At 41.3% G+C, this 15,490-nt stretch overlaps 1 protein-coding gene across 9 annotated transcripts in view; it reads left to right on the top strand.

The window, feature by feature from the left end:
- Nucleotides 1–15,490, top strand: part of gab1 (GRB2-associated binding protein 1) — a 34,666-nt gene that overhangs the window by 4,322 nt on the left and 14,854 nt on the right. For 2 of the 9 annotated variants that reach the window (XM_053855790.1, XM_053855785.1), the window contains exons 1-2: nt 12,602–12,797; nt 12,877–12,925. The exons of 2 other annotated variants lie outside the window; for them this stretch is intronic. In XM_053855790.1, coding sequence (XP_053711765.1) covers nt 12,769–12,797; nt 12,877–12,925 — 78 coding nt within the window. In that variant the 5' untranslated portion in view covers nt 12,602–12,768. Of the gene's footprint in view, nt 1–4,385; nt 4,594–12,590; nt 12,827–12,876; nt 12,926–15,490 lie in introns of those variants that run through there. 5 more of the 9 variants (XR_008413873.1, XM_053855787.1, XM_053855788.1 and 2 more) reach the window with 5 other exon arrangements.

Here is a 15,490-nt window from a genome sequence, read left to right as displayed (position 1 = left end):
TCTAGTTTTCTCTTTCTGCTGATAAAAGCAGTGGCATCTTCCAGATGAAGCAGAATTCATGTAGGCAGCTGTAGGTGTTGAGTTCATCCAGCTCATCTGTAGGTGAGCAACACTCAGTGGAGAGGAATAATATTTCTAAGATGCCATCAATCATCCATCGCAGTGAAGCGAGGATGCTGTCTGTCAATCCATGTTATGATTCAGACGCTATTTATATGTGACAAGCCTCATAATATTATGATGTTGTTCAGTCTTAAATCTATTATTCAGTTATAAAGAATTAAAAAGATAACATGGTGCACGCCTCTGTTCGAAACGCAGCAAAATAATAGCTGTGGGTGAACTTTGACCTTGACACGCTTGCACTGATTGGTAGAGCTCAAAGGTAGAAAAGAAACTGCACTCCTACTTGCCGCTTTTTCACAAGTCTGGGAACTTGCGTCTTGCGGTTTTGATTAATGAAATGATTTATTTGATGTCGATTATGTCATCAGTATTGTGAAATATGTCTTTCATTACGCTGTGGTTGCTGAGTATTTCAAAATAGACGGCTGGATCAAGAAAACAAAATGGTACAGTACAGTACCAGACCTTTTTGTAGAAATATTTTTGGGAAGAATTATGACAGCTTATTCTTATAGCTTTCTCTATTGATCATAAACGGCACCATTCTCTAACAATGCAGTGGTCAATTTCAAATGGAGCTTATTATTTCCAGTTGGACCACCCATATAAGCATCATGGAGCCTCGTTCACAAGACAGTTATTGACCTGAAAACTCCATAACAGCGTCGGCTTGCATAGCAAATAAGGGACCTACATGTTGCTTGTTGAAAACTGATTCTTGTCATTGTTCCCAGCACCTCTTACTCCATGTCAGAACTAGTTCATCAATGTCATAAATCAGCCCAGTTTTGCTTGAAGTGATGAAACCAGGACTTGTATTTGGGTCACTGTCATTGAACTGTTGTTTTTAAGTGACTTCTCATTTCGATATTGAATATTTGTGGCTCACCCATTAAAGCAAAAGGCATGTTGTTTTTCATGACATCATTCAGGCAGTGTCGCGAATGTAATACGATGCACTAAAATGATATGATTCACTGTTTTCAGTTGAATTTGTGGTCATCCAGCGTGTTCTGGTAAATTGGATTTTAACTTGGAACATGGTAATTTCCCATCTTACCTAATTCAGGGGGAAAAAAAATATGCCAAATGCCTTCTTAGTATTATAGAAATGCTTAGGTGGGTAAACAATGTTACAAAAGTTCCCTTTTTTCCTTTGTTTTTCTATTTATAGCCAGTGTGACCAGTGTAATCCCTGTAGTACATCGGCATGTACTGACTGGAAACTGGAAGCATTTCTTGTACAGTTGGTCCAGGCTTCCATGAGCACTGGACTCCAGGGCAGGAAGGAAGAATGAAACTGTTGACCTCTCTAGGACCACTCTCAACTGTTCGTGTCATCCAGGGGACACCTTGGCTCGTTGAATGCCATCGATCAATTAAGGTCTCCTCCGATCAGAGCGGCACCCAATTAAGCAGGAAGTTGGGTAAATCGGCTTAGCAAGTGAAACACATTCTTAACCTTGTCATAAGAAACAAACAAGCCACAAGCTGAACTTGATGCAACAGAGGGGCACTTGTGTAGCATTAGCCTCTTAGGCCAACAAAGGGAAACCATTGGACCGTGACTCAACTGCACGGACGCCACGACACTCCACTGGCTGCTCATCGCTTTGTGTCATCTGCCACAGCTAGAAAATGAATTGCATGTGCCATTAATTATTTATCCTCCATTACAAACAAATAAGCATCAATTATTAACGTCGGTTCGACTACAATTGCTTTTCTTGGTGGTTCAGAAATGGATGTTCGTACACAAGCCTTATCCAGAGGAGTGTTTTTCTGCTTGGTGCAAAACTAATATAAGTTACCAAGTCATAGTCTTGAGTGTGCATCTAGTTCTTACTAATGCCAAAGAACGTGCCTATTAATTTGATTGGATGGAAATATGTTATTATTAATGAAAGAAAACAAGAGGTATATCGGCAACACAACTATTTTGAAGACATTGGGCCGCATTTTGAGGCCTGAAGATGCCACGTGTTGGAAGGTTCTCAGTTGGTCTGCGATAAAATTGAAATATCAGTTCCTGTTCCCGGTTTTTGTTATTGAAGGCAAACGGCGTGCTTCAGTGGTTATAAATATATTGTGCGTTTTGTAATGTGCCACAATCGATTGCTCTATCGTCGAGCGGAGTGGAGGGAAAGCTGATGGGATGGAAGTGAATGGAGTGCCTTTTTAAGCAGCACCATTAGTCTGCTTGCAGTGAGAGCAGCTCTCTGTTCTTCTCCCGCTTTCACTCTTTCCCAGCTCCTCTTGGCAGCCGCAGTCGAAAGGAATGTAAGCTCGCTCTGTGCTCTGCTGGGGTGTGAGACCGAACCAGAGCTGCTGGGAGTTCAGCTTATGTTGGGATGGGCCATGCTGTACTGTATTGCACCACACAGGAGTGCAGTAGATGACTGTTGTTTCCTTAGCCCTGGGAGGAAAGAGGAGCTGCTCCCTGGCGCCCCAAAAAGGCGCAGCCGCCCCTTCCTGTGTGAGGCACTGATGGCTACCAGATGGTGACTGGAGAGGAGGGGTCCAATACTCTCCCACTGATTTTCTCTTTGAGTTTTTTGCCAAAACATTATTACTATAAATAGAATGAGGCTGAGAGAAGTGTGGATGCTCACAGCTGTAAATTCCCAAAAACATCTGGAACATTCTTGGCCCAATGTTATTTTTATTCACCTGGTGCATGGCGAATATGTCCGCACCGATTGAGTAGGGCTGTGTATTGGCAGGTACCTTGGGATTTGATACGCACCGTGATACTGAAGTGGTACTGTAAGTTTAGCAATATATTGTAATAAGAGTCATCATTTTAAGAGGGGTATCAGATAATGCAGTACAATATTATGTGCATGAAAACAGACTTTCAGTTACATTTCACATTCAGGAATCAGTCGCTTATCAATAACATAACTCCAGTGTGCAAAAAACAATATATATGTATATATATCCCTATACAGTCATATTGTGATGAGTCATCTATTTGGAAGTTTATGCCCAAACCAACATTATTTTTCCTATTTTATGACACCATTGCACTGATACACTCTTAAATGTCACGTACAGACTTGGTCACTAGTTTGATTCTACAGCTCATTGGTTTTTGTTTTTAATTTTCATCTCCTAATGTTACCAATGCCACCCTGCCTCCTCACCAGTCATCTTTTCAGTTTCTCAAATTGGTGGCCAACACGTTGTTGCAGAATGGAGCCAACAAGAGCTGCAACAAATACGATTGAATTGAAAGTGCAAGTGGTATCTGTTGGCAGATGGGGCCAAAAACGACCACTAAAAGCAGACCTCTGTATTCCGAGGGAAGGTGCTACGGGACCCCAAAAAGAGCTTGGAGATGCTGCAGTTTGGCTCTCGAGAACACTGATCTGAGTTAGAATTGTGCACAGTATTACCATCAAATCACAAGTGGGAGAGATAGGTTGCGGGGTTTCAGAGTCTCTCCAACCAAAGTAACCAATATTCAAACACAAACAGGAAGTAGTGAGCGCGTGTGACATTGCACCCACATTAATATCAATGCATACCATGCCCAACATCGACAACTCCCATGATACCCACTGCCGGTCATTTATCTCTACTCGCAGTGGGGACGTTGACAGTTGATCAGTTGAGACAGCTTTGCTCAGAGTGTCCAAAAGTGACAGCCTTTTTTGTGCTCTCGATGGTACAAATATGTGCAACTGCGTGGGTTTACATTTAACTCAGAAGGTTCACCTGTCATGCCGCAAATGCGCGAACAAAAATGCATCTGGCACGCCAGTCAAGAGCTGCCGTGTGATTGGACCCCAGCCGGCGTGTCTGCTGCTCCTTAATATAGCCTGCTGCTTTCATGGTATTTTCTGCTGCCCTTCTTTATGTGCAGCAACATGTGTGCCTGTTTGTCGACCCAGACTCATGTCGGCGAGGGGGTTGTCCGGGTGTCAGCCTGACAACTAGATGGGAAATTACACAGGTCAGTCCCAACATTTCACAACTTGCTGCAAGTCAGACCTGAAATGATTATGGTCTCCTTCAATATTTTCCTGTTTGACCCTCAAACACGCTGATGGTGATTGACCCAGTCTCTCAGTGCGGATTGCTGTTTAGACTGTGGCTGTGGTGGACGGAGAAAAATGGAACCACCACTTACAATCCACCAGTGGGCCGAGTGTGGACACTGCCCCTGATTGCATTAGAGTTGCTATGGCGCTGGCTGATATCTTTGGCCTGGCCTTCAGCCAGAGGACGTGGCTCATAGAAACACAGACCGAGTGAGACACAGACCGAGTGAGACACAGACGCAGCCGACGTTTGAGCGGTGTTCACCTGCCTCCAGATTGTAAGCAGACATGCCACATGGACGTGTTTTTTCTTTTGGTGAGCAACTTTTAGGTGTCTCAGAAGAAGCTGTGGATTATTCGTTTTCTGACGCAACAACTGGGACACTTGTTCTGCGACGACCGAGTCTTTAAACAGCACCAGGTTGGTTTGGTTCTATGGCTTAACTTTCAATTTAAGAAAACTTCTCTTTTAAGGAAGAGATATTCCAATCAGGGTTAAGGATCCACTTTGCCAGTTCCTGATTTTTCTCTGGGTGGACTTCATAGCACTTCTGAGGAAGTGATTGTTAAATATTGGCTAATGGCTTTTTATCTGGTCATGATACATGAAATATCAATATTTTCTTTTCTTTTTCTATTGCAATATAGGGATGTTATTTCTCTAATATTGTGTCCCACTGGTGAGCTACTGGTGAGGTTTAGAAAAGGAGTATCAAAGCATCCAGGGCTTGAGAAGCAACTGCTTTTTTGGCTTGTACAGCGTTCTCACCAGGGCTTCCTTTCTGCTTAGGGGTAAAGGGTGACTATCACTGGTAAAATCCCAGTGTTGGGTTCCAAATCCCAGTGTACGTGCCCCCTACGCTCAACTGCGCTGTGGAGAACCTTTTGACACTATGTGCTTGTCAAGCTACATTTTTTTCTTCACTATTGTACCATTGTTTTCTGACCATATTTGCATGTGAGACTCTAACCCTTTCAGTTGCATTAGAGTTTGTCTGAATGGTAGGTTGTTTTTTTTTTTTTTCGGGTTTGTCGAGCTGTAAAAAAATAGATTTGTGTTTGCTGTCTCCCTTTTGGCCATTAGGGGGCACATTGACTGGGCTCTTGCTTTGCATACCCTATTCTTGGATGAACAACAGCATAACTTGTGACTCTCGGCTGTTGTTGCATCATTGGTCAACACTGCACAGCCCTTGCGACAGCGTGTTAACTTGGCCCAACTCCGTCTGAGGGATGGAAATGTGTTCGTGGTCGAGAAGCAGCTTGATAATGTGAACCAACGCAGCCATTCCAAAGGAATGTGTTGAATTCTACCAATGTAGCTTCGCCAAGCGCATGTGACTCAATGCGACAGCAGACGCTGGTGAGCAACACTGGACGGAGTAGAAACCGCTGTGGGGGGGGGGTCACAGAAAGGAAGGTCAGACAGGGACTTCATATTTAACGTTCTCACATCTGCTTATCTGGATAACAGAAATGACGAGACAAAACTGGAAGTATGCGCTGTGGGAGTTTAACCAGAGACCAGCTTGGACTTACAAAACGTCCTGTACTGGAGTGATGTTGCCCAACTGAGATTCCACTGGTGCTTCTTTCTTGTCCCAACAAAAACTCATTCTTGGGTAACACAGGTGTGCTGCTGTTCAATAGCATATTACCAATATTTCAGTCAGAAATTATCCCCAAATTTATTTCTTCATATCTGTTGTACCCCTATTCGTGGCCAAGTCGTTTCCCTTCAAGAGAAAACTTCTTCCGGAACCCCAATTTTTCTTAGTTCTTAAACTATTAGCTACTTCAACACCTGCCCCCCCAAAATTATACCTGTAGGTTTCTTTCAGGATGTTTGGACAGGACTCACATGATGCTTTTTCTCTCATTATATTTGGTTGTTCGTGTATGTACTCCAAGTGTTTTCTTCCCACGCATCATGCAGCTGAGTCAGGGACATTTTGAGGGGCAGGGGGTTCCCCGTTGGGTTTGTGTTCCCAGTTGTTAAAAATAGCACGTGCTTGAACCACTATGTGTGGGTTTCATGCACTTATCGTTGGTTGTGGACTCTTTGTTGGATGTTTCAACATTCATAATTACTCTCAGGTCGAATCATTGTTTAAAAAAATTGCTAGACATACTTGATCCAGGAAAAGCGACGCATGCTCTGTGCAGTATAAAAGTATGTTAAGTGCAAGGTGTTGGACAAAATAGACAGGCATGCAGAGACACACCCATTGAAGTCAACATACACAGATGAAAGGGGGAAAATCGTTTTCAAATGCTGACGTAAGCTTTGCCTCATTGGTGGCGAAGGTGACGCGGGATTCCACGAATTCCTTTCTCTCTGTGAATCCTTTGCGCTCCTCGGTATGCGTTCTTGCTGCGCACATTCCCTCTCCATCGAAAGTGAAGCAGTATCACCTGAATGTGGAGGCGTGGACCAGTTTCAGGGGACTGGCTGAAATCGGAGGTGTGTCCTTATAAGCCAAGCAACAAGTCTGAGCCTGTGCTAGGAGGAACAGGACAGTAAATACAGTTAAGACATAATACTTTTTTGTTGTCTTGCTTGTCGTGCTCTTTGTTTATGATAGGCATCATTTTTTTTATTTTTTTTTATTTTTTTTTTGCATGAGCCAGGGGCTCATGTTGACACTGAGCTATGAGCCAAGACAAGGGTTTGAAGAACAAACTTTATAATTATATATTATTCAATTTCATATATATATATATATATATATATATATATGAAATTGTGAAACAATATAGTCATGTGTCTTTTTTACATGAGCCAGGAGCTCATGTCGACACTGAGCTTTGAGCCAAGACAAGGGTTTGAAGAACAAACTTTATAATTATATATTAAGTATTTTTTGTAGAAAACTATGAATGTTTGCGTGCTTGTTTTGTTGTTTTAGTGGTGTTCCTTTTAACGTCTGGCCTAGTGACTTGGCTGCAACACATGTTGGTGTCCATATCCCCTTATCTGCCCCTGTTATCATTGTGGATGGACTGTAGGAAGAAGGCAGCTAATCCAGTTATATAAGGAAGCCTCTCACTGGCCACTAAATGTGATTTGGAATCATTTTCATTGTTCTCATTGAATTACACAGCTGCTAGCTACTGATTGCCTTGTAATTGGTTGAGGCTTGCACACTTTATGTCCTGCATTTTGTGTGAATATTCACTGTTGCATTCACCCAATAAAGTTAAAATAATCTTCAAATAATGATCTGACATAGAAGAGTGAGCAGACACAATATTTGTGTGCTTCAAAGAGCCAAATTAACAGGGGCAAAAAGACATGTTGATGGAACAATACGGAAATACATGTGTGTGTGTATAATAACAGGTGCCATGAAATGGTTATCGAGATACTTGGGTCAAACCATTTCCATGCAGGATAACTACTGTTACCTGACGGTGGCGCCTCTCCCAGTTGACTATATTTTTATGAACCTTCATGTTTCCCTCTCATTCTTCCTCTTCTCATTATGCCATCACCCATCAAATCAATGTGTGGCACCAAACAAGAGTCCATGGTCAATAATCACTCAGTTTAACAGTTTAAATCCGTTCCAGTGTGTCAGAGCTGTGTTACATGAAGCCCCCACCTTTTCATGTGCGCTGCTAAACAGGGATTTCAAAGTGGGAGTGCCGATGCAAAGCATCTGGCCGTAGCTTCTGTTGTAGTGGTTGATATTTTTGGTCGGCAGCACCTATCATCTCAATCTCAGGCAGCTGCTTTAGTCGTGGTGGAGAACCACGCGTTGCAAAGAGGGAGTGTTTGGGAGGGCTTCACTTGGCATTTGTTACCAGGGGGAGATGGTATGTTATTTTCAGTCCATTGTGTCTACTTCCTGTGGGTCAGGGGTTATTCGAGCGGGGTGTTGCAGACTTCAGCGAGGACAGAGGAGGGAGGGAAGTCAGCTGGGTAAGGCAGGAAAGTGACCACACTCACTCAACAAACAAACTAGTCAGCAGCTCCTTCACCTTCCTTTTGGACAAACTGTTTTGTCAATGCTCAGCGCCGGCTCTTCCGATCCAGGTAAGGACCTGCCGAATCTTTTACGTTGACCCGTCGGATATGCAGTTGCCACGTTGCATTTGGTTTGTTTGTTCTGAATACTGGAAAGTATTTGCAACTTGAAACACTTTGAAATGTGCTCCAGAAATACATTACACAGAAGTTGTTATGCAATATGGACAGCATATTTATAGTTTCATATTTTTTTTTAATAATTTAAAGCTACCCACAATGAAATAAATGAGGCTAAATATGAAAATAAGTCCTGGAAAATTATTATTTTTATTATTATTATTTTTCATAGATAACATCTGTGTATATGGGAGGTTCAATCCCCATTTTTACTTTTTATATTTTTTGTATTTTTGCATTTTTGACTTGTTCAGCTTTTAGTTGATGGGCAGATTTGCTATAGTTGCACTCTAAAAGCACGTTATCTAAACTTGTACAACTGGAGTTGGTGAAGTTTTGTCTCTCACAACCTGTTGCTTGTGCAGTGCAGTATTTGTTACTGTAGTGTGGGAGGATGTTAGTCTAAATACATTTTAAGTAGAAATGTATGCACCCATACATTGAGGCGGGTTCAACTCCTTTGAAGCTCACCCTCACTGGAGAGTCCATTTTGCTTTAATTAATACCCCCTCTGTTTGGATGAAATCAGTCTGCTGTTAAAGTTGAAGCTCCGCGGACTCTCCAAACACAATCGCAGTGACAACAGGAGGCAAAACAGGAAATTTTCTAACCCCGAGTCTGCAGGGAACAGACGACCAGGAAGATAAAAACCGCTAACGGAGTGGAAACCTCCAGAAAGGGATGTTATTTTGCCTTGTGTGTGTTATGCTGCTTGCTTCCTTGAAAGGTTTAGCGCCAGATGCACTGGTAGTTTCCTACATAAGTGCTACTATCCTGCTCCCAGTCGGTTATTCATGGTGTGAATCTGGGTTAATGTTTAAACCTGCTCTGGTTTGAGGTTAATGCTTGACTTTTTGAGCTTGAGTGAAGTTGGGCTGGAAAGAAAACGAGGTGTGATGATGCTGGAGTTCAGACGGACTGAAATGAAAACAAATGGAAATGATGTGTGGTACATATCACTATTGCTTCACAGCCTACTGTAACTGAAAGTAGTTTGTTATGCTTGGACTTTATTTGGAGTTTGTAACCTCTTAGATGATAGTGTGTGAGTGGTAGGCTTAATAATATTGAAATTGAAAATAATTTCATTCAGCCATTCAATACAAAGGTGAGAAATAAGAGAGAATCTGATTGGCTGACAGAGAAATTTAAAAAAGAATAATTTCATTTTAATGCAAAAAAGAAGTAGACATTGCTCTACAACTACATTTCTGGAATAGGTTTGCATCCATGCTGGGACGTCAAAATTTCTGTCATTCAATTACATAATACTGTTTTTGCCAAATAAATGAAAACAAAAAAGAAATTATTTTCCATAAATGTGACATATTAAGTCCTGCCCACAATGTTCACATCTTAGTCCTTTTAATAAAATATACATATTGATCATTGCCAGCAAACAAATTAATTTGTTAAAAAATATGTTCTGTGCTTTGGAAGTTATGCTAAAACGATCTTGTCATGATGTCACATTTCTAACCAACAGAATATTTACAGAAACCTTCCTCTTGTAGTTCAAACTCGGGATTTGCAGAGTGATAACTGAAACTTATGTCTACAGCTGAATTAATTCATCATTATCAGTTGTTTTGACTTCAATCCATTTGCTGTTCTGGATCAGAACCCAAGAAGTGAACCGTGTGTTAGTTTAATAGGTTGTAAAACACTGCAATGACCATAAAATAATCAGACGTCTGCGAACAGCTATTCACCCCCTGATATTATGCTGCACTCCCCACCTTTCCCGCTCCAATTACAACCCCTACTCTACTCCACGCTTCTATATGGACCATTACTTGAGTGGGACTTCCTGTCCCCGCCCCGCAAGTTATACTGATGTAGCCGAGTCCAATAAGTCCAAAGGATTGTTGTACAGAGCAGGTAGAGAGGACAGTGGGAGGTAAAAAAGCTTGACTTTCCAACTTGGAGATTACCAGAGAACATTCTTTGACCTCCATTGGTAAGGATTGTTATAATCAAAATAACTATTCCCAAATATTCCTTCTCTTTGAAAAACACTTGCATGTTTTTATATCCATGGCCTTGCATTGTAACGGTGCGTGCTTGTGTTCTTTAAAAAGTCACTGGTGAGGTTTGGGTCGAGGGTTAGGCAGCGCCTGACTGGGTGAGAATTTCGCAGCTGCACATGAAAGCGAAGCGACTGTGAGATTGTAAACTCCTGGAGGGGCGAGCAGGTCAAAGATGAGGCGAAGGAACTGTCTTGTTTTGTTCACTACGGTGCTGGATCAATGCTGTTGAGAGATGGTGGTTAGCAACAGCCAGAAATTTCCCTTTACTTGTGCGATCACAATTCAAATTTCTGGCTGAAATTCTTGACTATAAGCCCATTTGGCTAGCACAACTGCTCGTCCTGTTTTTGGTAAGCAGCCAGGGTGTTAGGCTTGACCGTTTTGTAAATGGCGGCTGGCTGTGATCCACGCTACAGTTAACCCGCCCCCACTTATTCTGCATCCTTTACTCGATTCATTAGAAACTATCGTCGACCCGCCTTGTGCAAGAGTCATGCTGCACAGTTCTATTGTAAAAGTTATGCGTTCCGTTACTAAAGCCTGACATGGCGGTACATTTGACAACATTTTAACTAGGAATATCTCCCTGTCTGGTAATGCTTTTTTGCCAGTTGGTGAACAAGTCCAAATCAAATGTTTTCAAACTATTTATGTCAAACTCTTCGTTCTTTACATACTGAAACCCATTTCTGAATAGGAACCATAAACGTGGGCATACGATTTGATTATTTCTTTCTTATTTAGTATGAAACACAAGTGTCATAATGCACTGCAACAAGTGAAGCTGGTAAATATTAGAGGCAACTGAAGAGCCAAGGTTTACTTTTGTGTTCGTCACTAAACATGGTCCCTCTCTCCTTTGTTAGGACAGCTTTTTAAAGTAGCATGACGTTCAAAACAGCTGCTCGGTGTAAGAGTGGATGGTGCATTGTAGTTATTTACCAAAAAACATACAGAAGTTGCTGTTCCTCTGTACCATTTTGTCCAATGATTACACTTAAGAGGAGGGAATATAACATATCATAAGCTAACTACTCGTTCCTATGTTTATTAGTAGCGTATTAGCACATCAGTTAAGTCTGGTTTGATTTTACCCTGGACTGTCTCCAAAGGTTCTTGCTAAGACACCATAACTACTGATTATTTATGGTAAATAAGCAAGTCATGTGAGTGGATGGTGCCGCAGCCTCTCAAGGTTTTGGGTTCTCATTCAACACTCTGGTTACTTCCCAGAACCGTACAGGGGTTACATGATGGCTCTAGAGTGGTCAGTGTCAGTCTATATGTGTTTCCAGTCTGTCCAGAATGTCTCCCGTGTCTTGCCCCAAGTAGCTGGAATCTAGACACAGTTTAACCAATATATCGTCCAGTCACAGCGTACATTTTTTTCTGTCTTCACTCAGCTGACTTCTCTTTATCTTATGATCATTCTTTTGCCATTAATTCAACATTTCTGAGTTGATGTTGCAAACCCTCCACGTGGCGGCATATGTTTTATGAAAGTTGAAATGCTGCCTCAGCGTATTTATAGCTGGCTCCAAAATCGAGAATAGTTCTGACCTGTGTGGGAAGACGGGTCTCTGACACACAGAGCAGGGATGTGCTGCTTTAACAAAGATTTCTTCTTGTATTCTGCTGGACAGAATTGTTTTCTCTCGCTTGGGTGCACTTGTGTGATAGTAGAGGAATTGACAAGAAGCAGCTGTGAGGTTTTTTTTGTTGTGGACACACTCCTACTCTAATGATCCAACTGGGTGGCTGTTAACACAAATGTCTATTCGCCATTGTAACTAATGAACTTGTATCTGGTATGATGTCGTTTCAGAACCACTCCTTCTAAAACTTCTGGTTTTCTCAGCCGAATCATAAATCATAGGTTGTTATTGTGAAGCGTAATTCTAAAATAAATGATCCATCATCCAAACTCCATTTATTCAAGGTAGGCTTGCAAATGTGTTGACCAGCTAATGACACATTATGTATTCTGCAGCTCATTCATTTTTCTCTGCTCGTCAATTCAGTAGCCTCCAGTCTTAACCATCTTTGTTTTGAGATTCAGCAGAGTTGAAGCTCTGTTATTTGCTCCGACTAATCAAATTATTTGGGATCCGCCTTTAATGACTTTGATGAAATTCACCATGGTTTGGGGCTGAACTACTAAAATGAGCACTTCTGATTGGTTGTGCTCTGTGGCCTTTGTTTTTGTTTTCGAGTTAACTACTTTGATCGTCTTCGAGTCACAGGCTACCTTGATGATTAGTCACCTAGTCGGTGTGTGTGTGTGTTGACAAACATGGCAACGTGTCTGTCTAATTTAGCAAATAGTTATTATTAAAAAAATAAAAAAATAAGTTAGTAAGTTGTATTGTGTGAAACGTTGCGAGAAGTTCATGTCCTTTCATCTGGCCTTTGTGTAATGGCCTTATACTTGCTACATTTTGGGTGGTAATGAAGTCACAACTCAACTCTTGGCAGTGAGTAATTTGTTGCCCAAAATAATTGTATTCTGTTGTCTGTACCGCAGCTGTATTGTGGTGTTCCCGCATCCACTGATCATCGAGCCAGAGTTTGGGGTTTGTATTGTACTTTACCTTGGTTGTATATATTAATATTTGCTCTGAGTGGTTTGTGTCATGTAAAATAGTTACTGAACGTCATTGCAAAGACTGTGTTGTGCGGTACACAAGCCAGTTGCAGTGAATAACATCTGTTTAAAGTTGCCTCACAGCCTTGTGCCTAATTAACTGCTGAGGATTTCGGTCCCCATGAAATACATTTGTCTTATATTTTCACATTTCATTTGGATAGTTTGTTGTTTTTCTGTACTTTTCTGTTGCACTTTGTTCTTTTTGGACTTCCTTATGATGACTTAGAAGGTGTGACTATTGGCTTGAGCCGGAGAATAATGGACTTGGGTGTAAAATAACTACAACCCAAGTAAGATTTTCGATAGATCTGCAACTATTTCATTTTTTAATTAAAGAACTAACCTTTGTGACTCGTGTTTAGTAATAAACCGTGATATTCAAACTCGGCCTGCACTGGCCGAACTGAGTGCAGCCACCTGGAAGAAAGACTCGTTTTTCTATTATTGTCTGAAGTGGTCATCATAAATGGTTCAGTCAAGTGGAGGGCTCGGGGACTGGAACCAAAATATTTTAAGGTCATTGCTCTGCCAGGGGAAATGTTACTGTGGCAGAAGGCGGAGGAAGCCGTTTGCACTGTGCAATCTTTGACCTCATTTAAGTGCAGCTGGGAAACGCAGTCAGAGAGTCTCGTGAGCAAAAAGATGGATGCTGAGCTCCATGCACAAAGAGGTGGAATTCCAATAAGATTTGAAAGGGAGAGTGTTGCAGTTGGTTTGCCATCATCACCTCAGATTGGTCAGTCGTGCATGTATAGTGGGTCCAGCAGAAACCTGATTAGCTGGAAGAGGAAGTTGGGCAGGGAGAGGTCACAAACGGCAGACCCCCTGCACATGCGGCAGAGCATGATAAAGTCAGAAGGCGTAAACAACATCTCTCATGTTTACGCACCCTCATTGAGGAAAGACACAACAAGGTACGTCAATGTTTACTACGCCTCAGAGGAAGGATGGAGGTGGATGTATATTTCCTGTGGAGCCTTCATTTTTAGTGGGGTTTCCCGACTAATTTTGCATTTAAACTTAAACTTATTCCTTCGTTTTTAGACCAGCCTTGTACTTCTGATTTTGTTTTCATGATTTTGGGGGATCTGTAATGTTTAATTTTAGAACTGCATTGAATGAAGAGGGTAGAAGTATTCTGGCATTAGCTCAGTGGATTAACCTTGGAGTATGTCTTTTATGATCAGAGATATTTACCTGTGTATCTTCTTTACTGCATGTATTTTGATAATGAACATAAAGCAGTGTGTTTAGGTGCCTTTGGCCTGACACTGTGATGCAAATAAATTGTTTAGTTGAAGTGAAATGGTGTTTCAATATCAGTTGGAAATGAATGAGAATAACATTGTATATTTGAACCCTGGACCTAAGAATACTCTGAAATCCAGGAGAAATTATACCCATTAAAATGTGGTGTTGCACTACATTGCAGTAAAATAGTATATTATGCTTGCAATAATTTGGTTGAACCTGTTCAATCTACATTTGAACTAGTTTTGGGCCTCTAGCTAAAATCCTATAAATTTGAAAATTATAGTCTACACTCAATGGTAGAAAAAAATAACAGTGCCCTCTTTAACACAAGGCAAATGAAATAAAGTATTTAGAGATGTAAGAATAATCTCGGATCAAGTCGGAATTGGCGTCATGCCATGTGGGAACCTAATGCTACAAGTCTGGAGTTTGACACAAATCAAGCGTATTGTTAGTATCTTTTCAAATGAGCAGCTAACTGAACTTCTCTCCAGAAGGTGGCGTATCGCTGACATATCTTCAAACTGCTTAGCTAATGGCCACATGCTCGTGCTTGTACGCTAACTGCCCATTCTGGTGCTCAAGGATGTAAAAATAGCTGTTTAGCAAGATTCCCAGTCATGCCTTGCAAACAAAGAATGATTTATAGAAGCCGTGGAACCAAGCATAGAGAAGCTTTTGTCGTTCCCCTCCCTCTTGTTCTACAGACCTCGTCATCAGGACTGTGACTGCCAAAAACTCTGACGCTCTTAGCACTCTTATTAAAATGGCTTTTGTTCTGTGCACCCAGAGTCTCCAAATACAGATGTTCAGGGAAGCACAGTGGGGAAATATTGCCGATTTTTTTACTGTCTTTTTCACAGTCAGAGAGATATTGGCTTCGGCATCGCTGCTGTATTTTTTTCGTGGGCTTTTTAATCATTTGTAAAGAATCCAGATTGAAGTTTGGTTATGGATATTTTATGTACGTTTTTATGACCATTTTGACAAGTTGGATTGACGATAAATTAAATGACAGTAGTTTCTGGAGACTAACCATTTATTTCCCTACACGTTAGAAGTGACAGGCTCATGTTATATTTAATTTCCTGCCCGGGTGAAATGTTATGTGAAGTAAATATGGGACTTTAATCTCAGATCTTCTGGCCTTTGTCTGTTTCTGTTGGTCCTTTTAATGTTGTTTGTTTGCTTAAGGTACATAAATGTGTTCTGGCTCATCTTTAATAAAAATCATCCC

Source organism: Synchiropus splendidus, chromosome 2 (assembly GCF_027744825.2).
Source record: "Synchiropus splendidus isolate RoL2022-P1 chromosome 2, RoL_Sspl_1.0, whole genome shotgun sequence".
NCBI classification, from domain to species: domain Eukaryota; kingdom Metazoa; phylum Chordata; class Actinopteri; order Syngnathiformes; family Callionymidae; genus Synchiropus; species Synchiropus splendidus.
This window is presented reverse-complemented; position numbering and strand designations above follow the sequence as displayed.